Source organism: Drosophila pseudoobscura, chromosome 4 (assembly GCF_009870125.1).
Source record: "Drosophila pseudoobscura strain MV-25-SWS-2005 chromosome 4, UCI_Dpse_MV25, whole genome shotgun sequence".
Classification (NCBI taxonomy): Eukaryota; Metazoa; Arthropoda; class Insecta; order Diptera; family Drosophilidae; genus Drosophila; species Drosophila pseudoobscura.
In genome coordinates, this window is record NC_046681.1 from 30,548,973 (window position 1) to 30,564,608 (window position 15,636).

Consider the following 15,636-nt stretch of genomic DNA (forward strand, 5'->3'; position numbering starts at 1 on the left):
CCGGTTTTGTTTAAACCTTATTTTATAAACAATCCAATAATGATGAGAACTTAAAGTTAACCAGTCATGTAGGAAATTTATGTAATAATCGGATAAATTTATGATCTTACCTAGCTAGATATATTCCACGGAATATCCAAAACGAAGAATGTAATGCAACTTGAACAAATGCAACAAATAATTCGTCAGTATATTTACGGTATATTTTGAAATATGTGACGTAGTTTAGGTATATTTCTGAGAGTCAGACCGTATATGTTAACGATAAGTCCGCGGTCACACTGATTGCAATTAAAATAACTAACTAAAATAACAATTAAATTAACTTAAATACAGTTAGTGGCTTTCTTTTGATAACAACAAAATGTCAAACGCACAGCGCTCGTTTGTGCAAAAAGTATCAAAGTAAGTGAGCATTCGCAAGGTTAAGCCAACAAACAAAGAAACGCCCAATAATTGCATCTACCCCAATTTTTTCATACACCAGACAGCCTGCTGCAGATGTTCGAAAAAATGTTTGTAATTACCACATCCAATCAAAGTCAGCAGACACCTCTCTGTGTTCATCCGCAGTAAGTTTTGTTTCATAGTCTATACGGCGATGCTTATTTACTTTCTGATAATGTTGCATTTTTCGCAAAAAGCTATCTCCCACAGATCCGCTTGACTATGAGGAGTTCCTCGTACAACATATGAACATCGTCAACCGCGATCCATTGAAGCTTATCTTGGACTTCCCCCAGGGCGATGTAACTGTTAAAACCATTCCACGCAAAATCCGAACGATTGATCACATTACACCAAATGAAGAAATGTACGTAGTCCGTGTAATTTGTAACTGTAGTTTGTAGTACTTAAAAATCTTTTTACAGAACTGATTTGCCGCAGCACGTGCAGGAGTGTGTGAACTGCTATACCCGTCCATGGAAGGTGGTAGAATATGCTCAAAGGCACTACTCAAGCTCGTGTTACATACGTGAACACATTGATCGGGGCACAATTAGTCCCTCCGCATACCAACAAGAGTTCGAGATAGACAAAGACTTTGCATCTTTTGATGAAACATTCACGTACAAAAGCGAAAGTTGCACACCCAGCTCCAGGCAATCGATAGCTAGCCTGGCTTCAGTTAGCTCATGCACGGACACTTTGACACCTCGCGGTTCGTGGGCAAGTTTTGATTTGCGCCGTTCTGTTAATGATCCTCTAATACCAAACTTGCTTAATAATGTACCGCCCGAACAAATTGATCAAACCAATGAAGTGCGACGCCAGCAAGATCGACAGGTTGCTCTTTTTTCCCTGTACCCGGAATCTGAAGCAGAGGAGGAGCGTATCGAACGCAGACTGCTTGCTGAGATTCCTATGGAACATATGGGTCATCGCATTCAGGTGAAGTGTCTGCAGCTTCGACTCGAACTCGAGGTAGAACCAATATTTGCTTCTATGGCTTTATATGATGCCAAGGAACGTCAAAAACTATCAGAGAACTTTTACTTTGACATGAACTCAGACGGTCTCAAACGAATGTTGTCCAGCCACGTCCAATGCGCCGACATAAGCACCCAAAGTCACTCGGCAATATTTGAAGTTTCTTACCCGAGCAATGATTTGTTTTTGGTTATTCGTCTGGAGAAAGTGCTACAGGGGGATATTAACAATTCCGTTGAACCTTACTTAAAGGAAGACAAAGACAAGTACCGTGAAAAGGTAAAATCAAATGCTGCAGACTATTGTGAGCGCTTGGGAAAATATCGAATGCCATTTGCTTGGACTGGCATTTATTTAACAAACGTCTTCAATGGTGACAGCTTTGAGCACAAGGATGTTGGTGGAGGAGAGCGTGATTCGGCTGGCAGCGGTAACGTTTGTGGCGGCTTAGGTACGGCTCCAAGCTCCAACAGCTTAGATCGCAAGTCTTCCACGAGTAGCTTTGATCAACTAAGACGCAAAGCAAATGATATGAGTGGAACGCTTACTCGGCGTGGTTCTCTAGAGCGAAAGGAGAAACGGCGTTCATGGTCACCAGATGATTTCGCGAATGTTGTTGAGAACTTTCGGCCTATTACGATATCGGTTCCCAGCTTCTTTAAGCAAGAGGCAGATAAAATGAAGGATGAAGATTTATATAAAATATTACCGGAGCTAAAGCGGCCGAGCTCAGTTATGAAAAAATACAAATGCATTCCAGGCTCGATTAAACTGGAAATATCTCCATGTGTTGAGGAAGTCAAAAACTCGCTAACACCAGAGTTGGCTAAAATTAACCCACAAAGTGGTGAAAATATTCGACCAATCAAAGAAATTCTAGAATTCCCGCAATCAGCTATATACAATCCACACTATAGCTATCGGAACTTACTTTTCGTGTCGCCAAAGGAGCTCAATTTCTCTTCACGCGCCGGCTCAGCACGTAACATTGCCGTTCGTGTTCAACTAATGGCTGGAGAGACCTCGAAAGATGCAGTTAATGCTATTTTTGGCAAATCATCTTGCCCCAAATTTTCTTCTGAAGCATTTACGGCTGTAAATTATCATAATAAATGTCCGTCATTCTATGATGAGATTAAGATAGCCTTACCTGCGTCCATAAAACAGCATCACCATCTACTATTCACCATATACCACGTGTCCTGCCAAAAAAAACCACAGGATTTGCAGCCTTCTGTAGAAACCCCCATCGGATACACTTGGCTGCCCCTATTAGAGGATGGCAAACTGAAAGTTGGTGAATTTAATCTTCCTGTTATGGTGGAGACTCCGCCAGAAAATTATTCTTTTATACCTCCAAATGTACACCTGCCAGGAATTAAGTGGCTTGACAATCATCGAGCCGTGTTCGCCATTAACGTAGAGGCAGTGACTGCAATACATACTTTGGATTCGTTCCTCGATCGTTTTTTCTTGTTGTGTGAATATGTGGACACCCGTAATATACCTTCACATATCGGCGAGGGGAATATGGAGGCTGAGTTGAAAAAGTGTTTGTTGGATATCGAGCATGCAAACCGTGAGCCATTAGTAAGACACTTACCCCTAGTGTTGGACAAGCTTATTGAATTGTTAGTTACGACCCACAAAATTGGTGGACAGACTATGTCCCTGGGATCTACAGTCTTCGAAGTTCTTTGCTTAGTATCTTCACTTTTGTCAATATTAAGCGACGATTTAATAGTTGATCAATATGGACGGCAAAGTTTGTTTTCAACTTATGTGCAATTTCAATGTAAAATACCACACCCACTCCTCAGCAAGCAGCGGTTTACCTGCAGACGAAGCAACACCGAAGACTTGCAATTAAGCAATTCATACAGTTTGTATGACAATGTTTCAACCAGTGGTCGGAGTTTGGATCGCAAGGGTTAGTACAACTTTTGTGAAATACTTTACGATTTAACGCATTCACTTTCCTTCGCAGATCCTGCTATTAATATGCTACACTCTATTGTTGGTCGTGATGTTCAAGAACGGCTGCTGCACGAAGAACTGGCCCTTCACTGGGTCGTTGCCAGTGGGAAAGCAGCAGAGCTAGCCATGGCGAATTCATGGTTTTTATTCGAGCTTATTGTCAAGTCTATGATAGAGCATTTGCACAATTCAAACACTTTAAACGCGCCACGTAAAAATCGATTTCCACATCAATATAATGACGATCTGTCAACACTAGTTCATTTAGTTACCACAAAAGTTGTGGGATATCATAGTAATGAACCCAAGTTGGCACAATCCTTGAATGCTAGTCTAAGCTTTTTCATATTTGATGTATTAAGCATCATGGACCGCGGATTTGTTTTTGGACTGATAAAAACGTATACTAAAGTGCTAATTTCGAAGAACGCGTCTATTCCAGACTTAATGAATTATAAGATAGATTTTCTGAGAATTGTATGCAGCCATGAGCACTTTGTAGCACTGAATTTGCCATTCGGGACTTCATATACAATGATTTCAGCACCCTGCAGCCCAACCCCAAGTACGACGTCGAGCAACAGTCAAACATCATGTGTAAGTGCACATTAGAACAAGTACACTGCAGTTCTCAATCATTTTCGTTTTTTAGGGTTCGCTTGAGCGTGCAGTGCAAGCCGATCTTAGTCAGGAGTTCCTTCAACAACACTTTCTTGTCGGACTGGTTTTAAGCGATTTGGCTTCAGTAATGAAGGTACCCAATCCCCAATTGCACGGAAAAGCGATACGCTGCATTCGTAACCTGATGACTTCACATGATTTAGATACACGGTATAGCGAAACGGAAGCACGCGCCCGTGTGGCGTCTTTATACATACCGCTTCTATTCATAGTGATGGACAGCATTCCCCAATTGCATCAGCATGGCATTGATCATGACCGCTTACATCAGATCGGGCAGCTTGAAGATTATCAAGGACCGCAGCAAACTATTGCAGCAGCGACTATAAGTCCAGAAGTGGCGTACGCAATATCTGGAAGTCGCCCCTACTACATGAGTGAACAAGTAAAAAACAAGTCCCCATTAAGCTCTGAAAACACGCGCCACTTGTTAGTATGCTTTCTTTGGGTACTTAAGAATTTGGAGCGTAACATATTATACCGCTGGTTGCTAGGTTTAACTCCTCATAGGGTGCACCAAATGCTACAAGTGGTAAATGTCTGCCTAAAAACTTTTGAGTATACGGGACAAAAATACATTCCCACCCTAAAGCGGACCAATACACAAAGTTTCAGAAAGAACGCATCTACTGACGTAAAGGAAAAATTGGAAGAATGTATAAGAGGTACGAACTCCGCCCGCTATGATCTAATTAATCGTCGAAAAGATCGCAATTCGACCGAGAAATTCCGGTGGCGAAAGGATCAGATGCCCTACCGTTCGCCCTACACCGATAGTGTTGGCAAAAATGAGCACGATCTGGAGCTGAGCCACTTTATCGAAGGGTCATTGGCAACTGAAATTACGCTTGTTCTACTCGACACTCTAGAAATATTAGTGCACGTAGCTGCCAACATTCACCATAACTTACTTGGTACTCTGCTTAAAGTGCTGCTTCACGCACTCTCCCGTAATCAGTCAACGCTGGCGCTGCAAAATTTGTTTGCCTCTCAGCGTGCGCTAATTTTTAAATTCCCCAACCTATTGTTTGACGAGGAAACGGACATCTGTGCGGATTTGTGTTTGATATTACTAAAGCATTGTGGATCGCTTTTACCAGGAATACGCTCACAGGCTGCAGCCTCGTTATATTTACTAATGAGACAAAACTTTGAAATTGGAAATGTAGGTTTTATTATTTTAAATACTTTTTACAACTTGTATATGATTCGAATTTTGTCATTTTAGAACTTTGCTCGCGTCAAGATGCAAGTAACAATGTCGTTAAGTTCATTAGTTGGTACCAGCACTGTATTTAGCGAGCAATCACTTCGTCGAGCCCTGAAAACGGTCTTAGTTTATGCCGAGTCAGACTCCGATCTACAGGATACATCATTTCCTGAGCAGGTGCAAGATTTGCTTTTCAATCTGCATATGATTCTATCGGATACAGTGAAAATGAAGGAATATCAGGAAGACCCAGAAATGTTGCTGGATCTCATGAATCGTATAGCCAAAGGATACCAAAACAATCCAGACCTGCGGTTGACCTGGTTAGAAAACATGGCCAAAAAGCACCGTGAACGTGCTAATCATACAGAGGCAGCCATGTGCTACGTTCACGCAGCTGCCTTAGTCTCAGAATATCTCAGCATGTTGGAGTCTCAGACCCATTTACCTGTTGGAGCAGTCAGCTTTCAACGCATTTCCCCAAATACGCTCATGGAGTCGGCCGTATCAGATGATGTGCTTAGCCCTGGCGAGGATGGTATTTGCCTGGGAAACCATTTTACTGAGACTGGCCTAAAGGCGCTGCTTGAAGAGGCTTCCAACTCATTTCAAGTCGCTGGAATGTATGAAGCAATGAACGAAGTATATAAGATTTTAATACCCATCTGCGAAGCCAACAGAGACTTTCTTAAGCTAGGTAAAGTTCACGGAAAATTGCAGGAAGCATTTAATCGAATCTCCCAGCTACAGGTAAGCAGCACGTTGATACACCAATGCAAGAAATGATTTTTAAAACCAATTTTCTATATTTAAACAGGGCAAGCGAGTGTTTGGTACATATTTTCGTGTGGGTTTCTATGGAAGCAAATTTGGAGATTTAGATCAACAAGAATTTATTTACAAGGAGCCGACATTGACAAAGTTACCAGAGATATTCAGCCGACTACAGGTATACAATATTCAATTATTTGAAACAAGGGTGTACACGGGATTTCTCGAAGGGGGAATTTTTTCTATTAATTTCTCTTAAACTGGCAACAATTCTATATTATGATTCTATCGGATACAGTGCATGCTTTTTCAAAGACTATATATATTGTTGGTCCCAATCTCTTCAATTTAAATGTACTGCAATATGACGATTACATTACCCTGTGTGCACTTAGTATGTAGAATCATATGCGAAGAAACTTAAGTGAAGAATATTTTTGTATTACCTTTCAGACATATATATATATATATATATATATATATATATAAATATATACCTTTCTGATTTCCTTCGTTGCTGAAGTGGTGTTTAACATTTCTGATTTAATTTGAAGTCACTTCGAGCAAATTGAGGTTAAGACTTGCACAGTGAAAATATAGGCTTTTCGGAAATTTTCCAACCTCAAGTTTAACGACGCCTGCTATTTAAGCAGGTCACCTTTAGCATGGGATATGTAATGGGATCTTTTTTGCAGCCATACAAAAAAATTAACACTTTTTAAAGTGTTTGAACACAGTTAAATATATGCTCTTATCATTTTTAGAACTTTTATACGGAACGATTTGGCCCAGATTCTGTACATATCATAAAGGACTCGAATACAGTTGATGTGAACTCATTAGATGCCGAAAAGGCATATATTCAAATCACATACGTAGAACCTTATTTTGAAACATATGAAATGCGTCATCGCGAAACCTACTTTGAGAGGAACTTTAACATTAGTACGTGTTTATTTGTATTTATAGCATTTATATTATATTAACACCTATTGATCAAATTTAGAACGTTTTATATATGCCACACCATTTACAAAAAGTGGTAAGGCCCATGGAGAGTTGCATGAACAATGCAAGAGAAAGACAATTTTAACAACAGCCAATCACTTTCCATATGTAAAAACAAGAATAATGGTAATTAGTCGGCAGCAAATAGTCTTGGATCCAATTGAAGTAGCAATTGAGGTAAGTAAACTGATGGTATGCGATCTGAGCAGTTATTAATCTCAACTTCGTATCTGTTTTTTGATTAGGATATTCAAAAGAAAACAGTTGAATTGGCGGCTGCTACAAATCAGGAGCCTGCTGATCCTAAAATATTGCAAATGGTCTTGCAAGGATGTATTGGAACGACCGTTAACCAAGGACCTATGGAAATGGCTAGCGTTTTTCTCTTAAATTTATCAGATGGCACAACCGTACCAACGAAACAGCAAAACAAATTACGGCTGTGTTTTCGCGAGTTTTCAAAGCGATGTGCTGATGCTTTGAAAAAGAATCGTAACCTAATACTTTCAGATCAAAAGGATTACCAACGTGAATTGGAACGTAACAACGATCGTTTTATAGAACGCTTAACACCTTTAATAACTCTTACCGCAATTCAAAATCTTGGCGTTGTTAAGTAAGTTTTTTTTGTGTTCCTATTATTTTTAAATGAATTCTTCAGCATATATTTTATTTCCTCTTAGGGCAAACGCATACTACAACAAAAGCACTCCATTGAAATGGTAATTGTTGCTATTCAATGGCGTCAAGTATTCTGATAAAATCTCCTCTTATTCTGCATTTTCATGTCTAGCGTTTCGGACTATTTTAAGTAAGTTTGTAATAATAATTTATTCAATTTGTCTAGGAAGCAAATATACGTAAAATATACTATTTACCAACTATTTATAAACTAGTTCATTTGCTTGAAATTATGTAAAAACTGCCAAAAACTATAATGACCATGCAAAGTTTACACTGTAACTTTTTAATTGTATCCCATGATCCTCAACAATATACATTTTGAATAGACAGACACGAAAGGCTAAATTACAATTTTTCACGTCATTTAATAATAAGCCCAAATATTTATTTTTGTACAAACGTACAATATACACATTTTCACGAATAATTTTTAACAGAACATTTAAGTAAAATATAATAACCCCTATTTGAGGGGACCTCTTTTAGGTATAATTATGCTTGATGTGTTTTAATTATATAAAGTATCTACACATATGTCATATTTTAGCAATTCAAATTCATCCTCGCCAGGATAGGTTAGAAGATTTACAACACTAACTATTCCCCTGTCTTTTATTCTCTCAGTGTAGCTTAAATTTTTGGGATTTCTTCAATATGTCTTTGTTGGGCTACTTAGCGAGATGACGCGACAGAACGGCTGCATAATCTGCTTCCGTGCGGGAGCATATATATATAAACAGTTGTAAGATTCAAAAATCTTTATGTAACAATAAATTTTTTTATTTTTGAAGCCTGGAAAAAAATATAAATGCACTTAATTTTTGTTCTTATCTTTTTATAAAACTCTCCAGAACTAAAGACAAAATAATATGTAAAATAGCTGTTCTTGCGGATCCCGTTTCAGAATGGGTCGCAAAGTGCATTTTGAGGATATTGAAAGAACAAGAAAGAACAATGACTGATAGTACTGCATCTGTTAGTAGCCGTACTATAATGAATATGCTGATTGATGTCGATATAAAATACCATATAGCTCAAAAGTTACTATTCTTTAAGAAAAAAATATCAGAAGCCGAGTCAATTTCGCGAACGGTCATAGGTTTTCATACTTTACTGTATACTCAATTAATACAAATTTTGAACTTTAAAAAATTTGACTTTCAAATAATTAGTTCCATGACATGACTTTATGGGCAGTGGGCAGTGCAAAAAACGAAAAATAATAGGATTTAATAGGTATTACCACTAACCTTACAGTATATTGCTGGTATTACTGGGCTATATCAGTCTTAATGAATTAAACATATATATACTTACGGTATTACGGTATATATGGTATTTTCATCAGTCGATAGTATCAATAACCGAACCGGACATTTTGTCGCGGCCGTTTCCTGCCATCATGCCATTCAGCAGGTACTTGCCATGTTGGTCACTTTAACTGAGCCCAATTGGTATTAATTAGTTATTTTTAATATGTATTTGATATACACCACATATAGTATATCCATATAAACTTAGCTTTTTTAAATATACCGCCAAACTACGAACCGGTTAAAACGGGTCGACGCGATTTTTGCTCTCGGCCAAAAATGTTTGCCATCCCAGGCTCCAAAGAAGACAAAAACAATTTAATCTCTGTTTTAAAGATATTTCAACGATATTCTGCAGCTTATTGTCTTCTTAAAGATACCAAGATTAGGTACCAGGATCGAGATATATTTATTATACAAGATGATAATCATATGCATGAATATATCTAAAACATATTAATTTGAGAAAATTTTTTTATTAATTACGTTTTAAAAACAGTTCGGAAAATCGATCTTCATATTAAACTAACGAAATAGAGTATACAAATACATATCTACGTATTCACGCATCAAGTTTTAAAGTACCAGCAACTGCGACTGCTTTTTTGTTGAACTTTTTTGTTAAAACCTTGTTTTAGAAAAAATGCAATAAAAGAAAGGACTAAAAAAAACTAGCCAATCTTGTAGAAAATTTATCCATAAATGGCCTAAAATGAAGTGGGCATGAATGTCATTCGCTAAAACCTTTTTTTGTTTGACCATTTTTGCTAAAACCTTTGTTTAGCAAAATCCAATAAGAGCATATGTTTAAAGTAAGCCAGTCAACTAGAAAATAGGACCATTAATTGGATAAAATTATGTGGGCTTGGCTATATATTCTATTTAGCTAATAATATTCGACGGAATATCAAAATCGAGGAATATGGTTTCCAATCCTTGCCGGAGAACGATAACCCATTGTAGGCCAAGAGGGTATTTTAATATTCCACCGAAAATAATAATAATTTTATAATCTTAACGCAGTTCAGGTGAAAGATATCGTGTTTTTTTTTTTTAAATTCAAAGGAAAGATGAATTGAATTTACCAGAAGAATTTATTTTATTTTCCGCCATTTACCTAAAGTAGTTGAACTATTTAAATAGAGGGGGCTTAAGTGGGCTAAATTCGGTTTTTCATCATACGGTATATTTTGAAATATGTGACGTAGCTTCGGTATATTTCTGATGGCCCGGGGTTATAACGAAAGAAGCACAAAAACATGTTGTTTATTAATCATTATTCAACCATAATGGCATTTCTGGCTTTGGCGGTGGCATCCACATCAGGCGATAAGGCTACACCTCCGCCTTGTAAGGCCTGTAGTTTGCTGGCAACATCTTTCAAAGTTGGCCTGGAACGCACCAAGCGGGGGCATGGTGGTGGAGATACGGCTTGGGAGGAGGAAAAACTACGTTCCTATAAAAACAGTGAAGTCCGCCTCGTGGAGATCCAAGAGAGACTGTGCTCAGAGGCAGAAGTGGTCAACAAAGACCATTGCCACAACCTCGCCAACGAACACGAAGCGGCAATTGAAGACTGGTTCACCCATAAGCAAGCCGAGAGTCCGGACCTTCAGTCCTGGCTGTGTATTGAACAGTTGAGCGTGTGCTGCCCGCCGAACACCTATGGGCCAAACTGTTTGCCTTGTAGCGAGTGCAGCGGGAACGGTATGAACGAAAACATTATATTTATAATTGTTCCGATTATCATACTGTATTTACAATGCAGGCAAGTGCAAAGGAGCCGGAACGCGAAAGGGAAACGGAAAGTGTTTATGTGACGCTGGCTACGCGGGATCTAATTGCAAAGAGTGTGCCCTTCAGTACTATGAATCATTCCGCGATGAAAAGAAGCTCTTGTGCACACAGTGCCATGCTGCGTGTGGCGATGGCGGTTGCACTGGGGCTGGTCCAAAGAGCTGCCGCAAGTGCAAGGATGGGTGGCACATGGATTCGGAAACTGGATGCGTCGATATCAATGAATGCCTGGATCAGCAGCGTCCAACCGCTTGCCGTCCGCAGCAGTTCTGTGTGAACAACGAAGGATCATTTTCTTGTCTCGAGTGTGATCGGTCATGTAATGGTTGTGATGGCGATGGTCCAGACATGTGCAAGCAGTGTGCGGATGGCTTTGTACTCAAAGATGGCAAATGTCAAGGTAAGTAAATGGATTGGGACGCAGCTCGTAATTTTTGGAAAAAAAACCATCTAAAAAATAATTTTACCCCACATTTCTCGCGCACCTGCTCTCCAAAGACCAATCCGCAGAGGAACGCGACTCGTATGTGAACTTCACGCGGTTACTCACTTACTTCGGCATGTGCGTGGCCACTTGTGTTATCTTTCAAAGCTCCACACATATTGGCTGGGGCTGCGTTGTTGGTGCGGCTGTTGCCGTATATATTGCTGCTTCTGAGTACTGGCTTAATTCGCCACAAGCAGGCCATAAGCCCGAAATCGACACAAAGCAGTTGGAGGAACTCATTATGAAGTCATTATAAGCAGAACTTAGCCATCATAGTGTCCAAGTGGGACATAGTGTTTATTCTGTGAATAATTCGCGCCCAAGTCATTTCAAAGATCAGCAGTATTCCTGATTAAACAGAATATGCTTAAATATCCTTAACGATTTTCTATATTGTTTTGATTGCAGTCAGCAGCGACTCGGAAACTGCGCTCAATGAGGAGCCAGCGCACAAAGAACTGTAGATGGCACTGTAACGCACAGACATGCACACATTTTGTAGACAATTTTAGTTTTAATAGGTCATAATAGTATCAATTAGCAATGAATTAATATGACTTTTGCCAAAGAGAATTGAGAAATGTTTTCTGGTTTTTCCACTCAAAACTTCAAACACTTGTCACCAAGCTCAAGTTCATTCCTTGTTATTCGTATCACATTTACATCTTTAATTATTTGGTTTTCAAACATTTACAAAATCACAAATACAACTATAATATACTTTGAAGTTTCAATAATTAGTTTTGACTTAGTGGACCTCAAAATGGCTGTTTTGAAATGTCCCCCAGAGAGAAATGTTGGATTGCAATGGAATACTGCTTGAAGCTGATAAATAAAGACAACCCCAAAAAACAATCTATTAGGATTTATATCCACCAAAAACAACATAAAGAAAACAAATATTAAACAAGTTAACGTACGCCACCACCACATTTTCGCGTTCATAAAAAAGAAAACGGGCTACATTTGATCTATATCAACAACAAAAATAAATACATATGATCCTTCACACTGGCCACAAAGTATTAACACAGCCACAGAGTTCCATCTATCATCTAATTCTACGACCGTGTGAGATGGCTCTGACTGGTGCTAGCCGCTAATCCAATCTCCTCATCCGACTCATCCGAATCTAAGGGACTCACACGAATCGCCTGGTACCATTTATTGGTCAAGTCCGCCATCTGAGACTTGCACTCATGCAGCTCCTGGCTGTTGAATCGACGGGTGAAAAACGGAATGAAGTACTTGCGATCGAGGCGCCCAAAGCGATTGCGAGCCTGGGTAAAGGAGACATCCTCCTCTTCGGTAAGTTCGGACAAGTGCTCTGAATCAATCGCCTGACCCCACTCCCGTGTCTTCGAGAGGGAAATAGACTTTGAGCGTTTGCGGCTGTTGCTGCTGCGACGCGCTCCCACTGCCTCCTCCGATGAGTTGCGAACAGTTCCACGTGGTCTTCGTTTTTTTCCAGGCTTAAGATACTTTAGCAGCGGCATGGTAGAACCACCCAAAACCAAGGTTGTGAAAAGCACGATTATCAACCTGCGGATCGAAAATTAAAGAACCCTGTCATTTTGTTACAAACTGTCTACGCTTACGTGGTTGTAATAATAACGTGGCGTTTCTCTTGGCTGTCAAGATTTAAGTGCAAAGATAACGCATAGGAAATAGCTCCACGTAAGCCAGAAAACCACATAATAAACTGCATCTTGTTGTTGATTTTGTGCTCGCGGAATTTGTTAACCAAAAATGCGAGAGGAAAAATGTTGCAGGCTCGTCCAATAAGACACAATACGATCGCCCATATAACAAAAGACAGCTCAACTTGGTGCTTGAATGAAAAGATCGCTAGTCCCAGATAGGCGAACACACAAGTTTCTGCTATAAAAGCCAAGGTCCTCATTGTTTGCTGCATGGTGATTTGAGTTACCTGTAATTGGAGTAAGATGGTGTTTAGAATGTGTTGCAAGGAAAACAAATAAATATTAGTAACTTACCGTAGACAAGTTGAAATGTGTGTAGTGAGACATCACGATTCCACAAAACAGTATGGCCATAATTCCTGTGAGGAAGTAAAATTAATAAGTTATATACAATAACTCTCAGTAGCTCTTAGCGATCACTCTAATTGTCTTTACATAAATTATTTACCACTTAAGTGAATTCCCTCGGCTAAAACGTAGGGAGCGTAGGTGAACATAAGCATCATGGCAAACTCAAGGGACGGATGCTTCCGCAAGTCAATGTGCTTAAGTAAGAGTGCCGATATCAATGCGAAGATGACTCCGATGCCGGCCGAAGCAAAGAACATGGCACAGAACGTCTTTAGGGCACTAAAGATTGCCTCTCCCGTGCTAGCCTCTGCATTTGCGTTGACAGATTGTGTGATGGAAGCGGTTAGAACAATCGATATTGCGTCGTTTAGAATGCTCTCGCCAAACACCAACATGTTAAGTATTGGATCAACATCCAGTGCATGAAAAATAGCCACAGTGGCGACAGGGTCAACTGCTGAGATGAGCGATCCAAAGGCAAAAGACTCTGAAAAGCTAAGCCTGCGAGAGAGTGAATGAAGTTAGCAACAGTTGAGCAACCGAAGAGAAAAGAAGGAAATTTACTTACCGGAATGCCACCTCTGCAAGACCAAGCAAATATATTCCGGCTCCGATGACTAAAGCAGATATGGTTGTGCCAAAAATTGCGAAGACTAGAATCGAGCCAATGTTTTGAAAAAAGTTTCCTTTGTGCAAATTGTAGCCGGACTCAAAAATAATGGGCGGCAAGAGGACAAGGAAGAAACCCATTGGAGAAAACACCTCTTCGCGCTTCCAGCTGCCATTTTGGCCAGACATAACGTTCAACGAAAGTCCAATAAAGGCGCCAAGGAACACCACTACAATGCTCTCCGGCAGATATTGGAAGCCAGTCTGAAGCATTGAGTGGATCAGTAGAATACCTAGCATAATTACACAAATGACAAAGAATAAAGACAGCGAGGAGTTGTGTTCTTGCTCAACAGCATGAGAATCAATGAGCGGAGGTTCCGTGACTAGAGTAGAGGTGTTTCCCTTCCTTGTGGTGCTCCCATTGATGGGAGAAACAGTCGAGACTGGGACGTTCACCAATGGATTGCTGGGTGAGGAATTTACATGACTGGCGTTACTATTTTCTGCTGTACTAGAATTTTTAAGTATTGTATTTGGTGATTCCTGCCCGTTGATGTCCACCGCTACTGTTTGCAGTACGAGACAAATTACAGCTGCATTCCAAAACAGTGACCAGCGGCTAAGATTCATTTTAAGCGATGCAGTGATATGCGGATCGCACGCATTTAACTAATATTAAACAATTTCAACAATTTGTTTTCCTTTCATTACACCGAAAACACGTCAGTAACAGCTGTTTATCAGATATAATTTATCGCAGCGTTGCCATATTATCGCAGTAACTACCAGATACGGGCAGGCACCGCAAAATATTTGAACGGAAATTGTGCCTGTAATAGAGTTTAATTGATTCAAAACGAACTATACACAAACAAGATTATTAATCATCAGTTCGCAAGGCGTCATTTCGACTTCTGTCAAGTCACGTTGGCGATGGGGGTCGCAGGGGCCGGCACTGATAACTTTTGTGCAGAGATCTAGCTCGAAATTGACAATTTCAATGTTAGAAGACGTTGCGGTGCGACTACCGTGTAACTAGGTCCGATTTTCTGTTTCTTTCAGGCTTAACAATAGAGTTCCCATTCGCATATTTTAACTATATACTGGAATATACAAACATACACATGTGAATGTTGTTTTTGAGCCCCACGCGATCAGACCTAGGGGGGTCAAAATCATTTGAAAGATAATGCAGCTTGTTTTTTTCGGCTATTTTGAGTCGGTTTTTAGAATCTTTACTATATTATGCAGAAAGCTGATAACCGGCGCCTTGATCTTGGAAGACCTCGTTTGTCGTTATCATGAGGTGACCATGTTGCAAAGAAATCAATTACAGATGGCTTGAAAATCCTAAATTGTATATATTTCATTGATTAGTGTCGGGTGGTCTGTCATTGACCGACGAATCATATCGGGTAGAGCTGAAAGCCATAAGTGCATCCAAATTATACTCATAGTCAAATAATGAGATCATATTGCGATTTAGTAAATATTCCTTGACAAGAATGGGGCAGAGTATTAATTACATTTTCAAATGGTTGCGCGAATAAGCTGTTTTTCGAATAGTACCGCATAGATTTGGTTTTGATAAGCTCTTATTTCATGCCGACT

The 15,636-nt window shown here is 39.6% G+C and overlaps 3 protein-coding genes across 5 annotated transcripts; 2 read left to right on the forward strand and 1 right to left on the reverse strand.

Moving 5' to 3' along the window:
- The first annotated feature begins 249 nt into the window (after nucleotides 1–249).
- Zir (dedicator of cytokinesis) lies at nucleotides 250–8,259 on the forward strand. Of its 2 annotated transcripts, XM_015180134.2 has the most exons (13): nucleotides 250–405; nucleotides 488–572; nucleotides 645–814; nucleotides 873–3,361; nucleotides 3,419–4,005; nucleotides 4,061–5,254; nucleotides 5,318–6,049; nucleotides 6,117–6,248; nucleotides 6,835–7,015; nucleotides 7,077–7,255; nucleotides 7,324–7,694; nucleotides 7,762–7,800; nucleotides 7,872–8,259. In XM_015180134.2, the coding sequence occupies exons 1-13, from the start codon at nucleotides 365–367 to the stop codon at nucleotides 7,891–7,893; spliced, it is 6,222 nt and encodes a 2,073-aa protein (XP_015035620.1). In that variant the 5' UTR covers nucleotides 250–364; the 3' UTR covers nucleotides 7,894–8,259. The 2 variants fall into 2 exon arrangements, with proteins under 2 accessions (XP_015035620.1, XP_001357093.1); XM_001357057.4 differs by having other exon boundaries at nucleotides 7,762–8,259.
- A 1,992-nt stretch (nucleotides 8,260–10,251) lies between these two features.
- Nucleotides 10,252–12,086, forward strand: Creld (Cysteine rich with EGF like domains). 2 transcript variants are annotated; one of them, XM_015180133.2, is made up of 3 exons: nucleotides 10,252–10,782; nucleotides 10,844–11,272; nucleotides 11,768–12,086. In XM_015180133.2, the coding sequence occupies exons 1-3, from the start codon at nucleotides 10,335–10,337 to the stop codon at nucleotides 11,821–11,823; spliced, it is 933 nt and encodes a 310-aa protein (XP_015035619.1). In that variant the 5' UTR covers nucleotides 10,252–10,334; the 3' UTR covers nucleotides 11,824–12,086. The 2 variants fall into 2 exon arrangements, with proteins under 2 accessions (XP_015035619.1, XP_001357092.2); XM_001357056.4 differs by having other exon boundaries at nucleotides 10,254–10,782; nucleotides 11,371–12,086.
- A 106-nt stretch (nucleotides 12,087–12,192) lies between these two features.
- Nucleotides 12,193–14,802, reverse strand: Nhe1 (Na[+]/H[+] hydrogen exchanger 1). The gene is made up of 5 exons (XM_001357055.4): nucleotides 13,982–14,802; nucleotides 13,511–13,914; nucleotides 13,357–13,421; nucleotides 12,958–13,289; nucleotides 12,193–12,901 (listed from the first exon to the last, which is right to left on the reverse strand). The coding sequence occupies exons 1-5, from the start codon at nucleotides 14,653–14,655 to the stop codon at nucleotides 12,421–12,423; spliced, it is 1,956 nt and encodes a 651-aa protein (XP_001357091.2). The 5' UTR covers nucleotides 14,656–14,802; the 3' UTR covers nucleotides 12,193–12,420.
- Nucleotides 14,803–15,636: the final 834 nt, after the last annotated feature.

Coding starts and splice junctions, on each gene's coding strand:
- Zir (XM_015180134.2), top strand. CDS start 365: ATGTCAAACGCACAGCGCTCGTTTGTGCAAAAAGTATCAAA. Junction 4,006..4,060: donor GCAACAGTCAAACATCATGT/GTAAGTGCACAT, acceptor TTCGTTTTTTAG/GGTTCGCTTGAGCGTGCAGT. Junction 6,249..6,834: donor AGATATTCAGCCGACTACAG/GTATACAATATT, acceptor TATCATTTTTAG/AACTTTTATACGGAACGATT.
- Creld (XM_001357056.4), top strand. CDS start 10,335: ATGTTGTTTATTAATCATTATTCAACCATAATGGCATTTCTGGCTTTG. Junction 10,783..10,843: donor TAGCGAGTGCAGCGGGAACG/GTATGAACGAAA, acceptor TTTACAATGCAG/GCAAGTGCAAAGGAGCCGGA. Junction 11,273..11,370: donor CAAAGATGGCAAATGTCAAG/GTAAGTAAATGG, acceptor TGCTCTCCAAAG/ACCAATCCGCAGAGGAACGC.
- Nhe1 (XM_001357055.4), bottom strand. CDS start 14,655: ATGAATCTTAGCCGCTGGTCACTGTTTTGGAATGCAGCTGTAATTTGT. Junction 13,915..13,981: donor CTTGCAGAGGTGGCATTCCG/GTAAGTAAATTT, acceptor ACTCTCTCGCAG/GCTTAGCTTTTCAGAGTCTT. Junction 12,902..12,957: donor CACGTTATTATTACAACCAC/GTAAGCGTAGAC, acceptor TTCGATCCGCAG/GTTGATAATCGTGCTTTTCA.